The sequence below is a fragment of the Morone saxatilis genome, unplaced genomic scaffold, assembly GCF_004916995.1.
Source record: "Morone saxatilis isolate NCDOM2014 unplaced genomic scaffold, NCSU_SB_2.0 Contig18, whole genome shotgun sequence".
NCBI lineage: Eukaryota > Metazoa > Chordata > Actinopteri > Moronidae > Morone > Morone saxatilis.
The window spans coordinates 16,734,981-16,738,449 of record NW_023339740.1 but is presented as its reverse complement, the minus strand read 5'-3'; the positions used below and the strand labels follow the sequence as shown (position 1 = coordinate 16,738,449).

At 35.7% G+C, this 3,469-nt stretch overlaps 1 protein-coding gene across 1 annotated transcript in view; it reads left to right on the top strand.

The window, feature by feature from the left end:
* The window catches only part of tnfrsf18 (tumor necrosis factor receptor superfamily, member 18), a 3,933-nt gene extending 1,456 nt beyond the window's left edge, over positions 1–2,477 (top strand). Inside the window, exons 4-7 of the mRNA XM_035661736.1 lie at positions 1,182–1,272; positions 1,357–1,431; positions 1,559–1,680; positions 2,323–2,477. Of these exons, the coding sequence (XP_035517629.1) occupies positions 1,182–1,272; positions 1,357–1,431; positions 1,559–1,680; positions 2,323–2,477 (443 nt within the window). The remainder of the gene's footprint in view (positions 1–1,181; positions 1,273–1,356; positions 1,432–1,558; positions 1,681–2,322) is intronic.
* The last annotated feature ends 992 nt before the right edge of the window (positions 2,478–3,469 follow it).

Sequence of the window (3,469 nt, the reverse complement as noted above, 5' to 3'; positions counted from 1 at the left end):
CAAATCACACAACAATCACACACAAAAAAATCATTCATGCATTGTTATGTTTTATATAATAAATTAAACTAAATTAAAAATGTGGCATGTGCAACAACAATTGTGGCATTGTGGCCATCGCATTTTGTTTGTCAAGATATGTTTAGGATCATCATCCAGTTGTAGAAGCCAAGCTCATTTCAGCTTCAGCTCTTTTTTTTAATTTTATTTTTTTTACAGATGTTGTGATGTTTGCTCCCAAAATCTGCTGGTATTTAGTGGAATCCATTGTTCCCTCCACACGTGCAATGTTTTATGTACCACTGGTTGCAACACAACCCTAAAGCATGATAGATCCACCCTCATGCTTACCAATCAGCAGCTGCTTCTTCTTTTTTATGTCCAAACATACCTTTACTTACTGGGAATTTCATCAGTCCACGTTGTTTATTTAAAAAAACACATCAAGCTTCTGCAGATGTTTCATACTTCTGTCTGATGTGGACACAGATAAGGTTTCCCTCTATTGACTCTTTCTACGCAAGCAGCTCTAGACAGTGAAACTATGATAGTCTGCTAAATCTTCCGGCATATGAGCAGTTCTCTCTGAGAGTTTTCTTGGTCTTCCAGATCTCATCTTGATCTCCACAGTTCCCCTAAACTGCCATCTCATACTTACATTTCACTGAAAAATTGCAACCTTACCATGCTTTGCTCTTATCTTGTTGCCTTCTCCTGCATTGTGGGCATCAATAACTTTAAATTAAGAGTCTTACACAGCTGATTAGTGGAACCTATGGTTGGTGAGCGTTCACACAAGGTTTGACGAATCAGAGTATTTGTAAAGCTTTGAAACTGGCACCAGCTGACACTTCCTAATCACAACTGCCTCAGGCCTAAGGTGCTGATGAAGGTCTGAAACCTTGTAAAAGAGAGTGCCCACATGTTTGCACATGCCACAATGTTATTTTTGTTCAGTTTATGATAGAAAATGTAAATATGCATAAATGTTGAATATTGTGTTCCTTTGATTGATTTCTAGATTATCTTTTTGTCAACGGGTGCACAAACTTTCGCATTCAACTGTATACATACACGTATACACTTAGGAAATAATTCTGCATTGCATCTTTTTAATTTGTGTCCGGGGAATGTAAACATCTATCATCTATCTATCGTTGCAGACATTTCCCAGGGAAAATGGTCGATAGTGTATTCATATCATTGTGAGCCTGCATGCTCTAATGATGCATATTTTGATGTGAAAGAAAATGTCTGCAAGCCACGAACACAGTAAGACCCCAAGACTTCAGCTACAATAATAATTCCTCATAAAAACGCCAAATTACTGTAACATAAACAATTTCTGGTCAACAGGTGCAGTTTATTTGGACTTGCTGAGCAGTTTCCAGGCAACAAAACCCACAACTCTGTTTGTGATGGAGGTGATATGTAAACATATATTTTATTTACATAATCTATTATGTGGATGGAAACTAAATGTTTTTGCTATAGTGTACCAATGACAATATGGTTGAATTGAACTAACTTGACTATGATTTGATGTTTCACCAGAGAGGCACAGAAATGGCACATACTTCATTCATGTGATCCTTGGCATCGGCTTTGTTTTACTTTCTCTCACCATCCTTGTGCTTATATCGTATGCCTGTATAAAGAACCTAAGGAAGCACAAACCATGTAAGTGGCCATTAATAAAAAAAATACAAACAATTCATTAAAACACAGGCATGATTTTAAAGAAAGGGATTTTCATGCAGAAATACAAAGATAACTCATTACTACTAATCATATTTCATTAATAACTAATACTACTACTAATAATATTACTTTTGAAAAGAGTAATAAACTAGTTTTTTGAGTAACTAGCCCAACACTGTTGCTGACAGCATGAAGTGAAGAGAAATGGGTAGAAACAAAATGGCTCTGAAAGCGATTTTCAAAAAGTCTATAAATCATTAACCTTATTTGACAGGTTTGAATTGTAAACTGCATTGTCGTAATCAGCCTTTCACTTAGATCTTTGTATTATTAAAAATAAACTTTCATCTGTCTCATATTGTTTTAGATCACATAAAATAACAACAAATATCAAAGGCTTTGGTAAATAAAAATATACATTATATATACATATACCCATCATTTAGGCCTACACACATCAACATCTGAGGGACCTCAGTGGAGAACAAAAAATTAAAATACTTAACAATAAATTAACTGATGATGTGAATAATATGGAGACTAAGACATGGCTGCAGTGGGTATTTGATGATGCTACTGATTTCATAATGTTGTGTTTATTTTTATTCTCTCTCTCTTCAGACGCTCATCACATCGGCATCGCAGCAGTCTCCACCAACACAGGCGACTTTCACCTGTCAAAGGAGGAGAGTGGGTTCCAGCTCATCATCCAGGATGAATCCAGGAAGAGTGAAAGTTTGGACCAACTGCAGCTGGAAAAAATCAGCGCTTTGTGATAACAAGTCTAAGATGACATGTTCAACCACAAGTACTATAATAATATTAATGTAATGGTACAAAGGATCTTCCTCCGTATCAGCACACATTTAAATATAGAAAAACCTGTTGAGGTCAGTGGTAAGGGCTTGTGACTGAAAGGTCCCTGGTTCGATCTCCAGCAGGATAGATCTCAGCATTACCATCACGTTGGGGTGCCACTAAGCAAGGCACTTAACCCTCATCTGCTCTAGTAGAGATACTCAGTGTTTAACAGATTAGAGGTCCAGTTTTCAATGTGTTGGAGTGTAAAGCGTTAAAATTAAATAGTAGAAAGTCTAGTGTCTATATATTTAGTTTTTTTTTTTTTTTTTTACAAATGCCCCAAAGAGGGCTGTGACTGTAAAGATTGTTTTGTAAATCTTCCGAAGAATAAATAAATGTTTTTAAAGGTTTCTAACTCAGGATGTCTCTTTCTGCCAACATACATACTCCTGATGTATGTAGAAGGAAAAACCCAAATCTGCTTTGCACAGAAACACCTGCCAAATGAATGTAACTACAATAGTAATTGATTAGTATATCCAGGTTATATTACATAACTCAGTCATGGTCTGAGTGAAGACCCATTTCAGGCATTCAGTGTGTATTATACAGTTCCTTGATGTGGAGGCGGTTGGTGGTCTCTGGTGGTGGCAATGAGGGGAATTTAGGTGAAAGCTAGAGATGAGAAATAATTATTGAAAAATGATATATGCTTAAATGTACTTTCTGTTGGTCATAAGTTGTCCATTTGATGGCTATTCACATTTACATAGAGTGAGGAAATCTTGACTTTCCACCAATCTGAATCTGCTCAGTTTATCTTCAGATTGATTTCTATAAATAAAGTTATAAATTCACAAGTGCTTGTTATAGCGTTTTCTCTTTATATCTTTAAATATAAAATCATATGAATATTGCTTAGAAAAGACAAGAAGGTGTAATAAGTTTGAAACCAAACAAAAATATG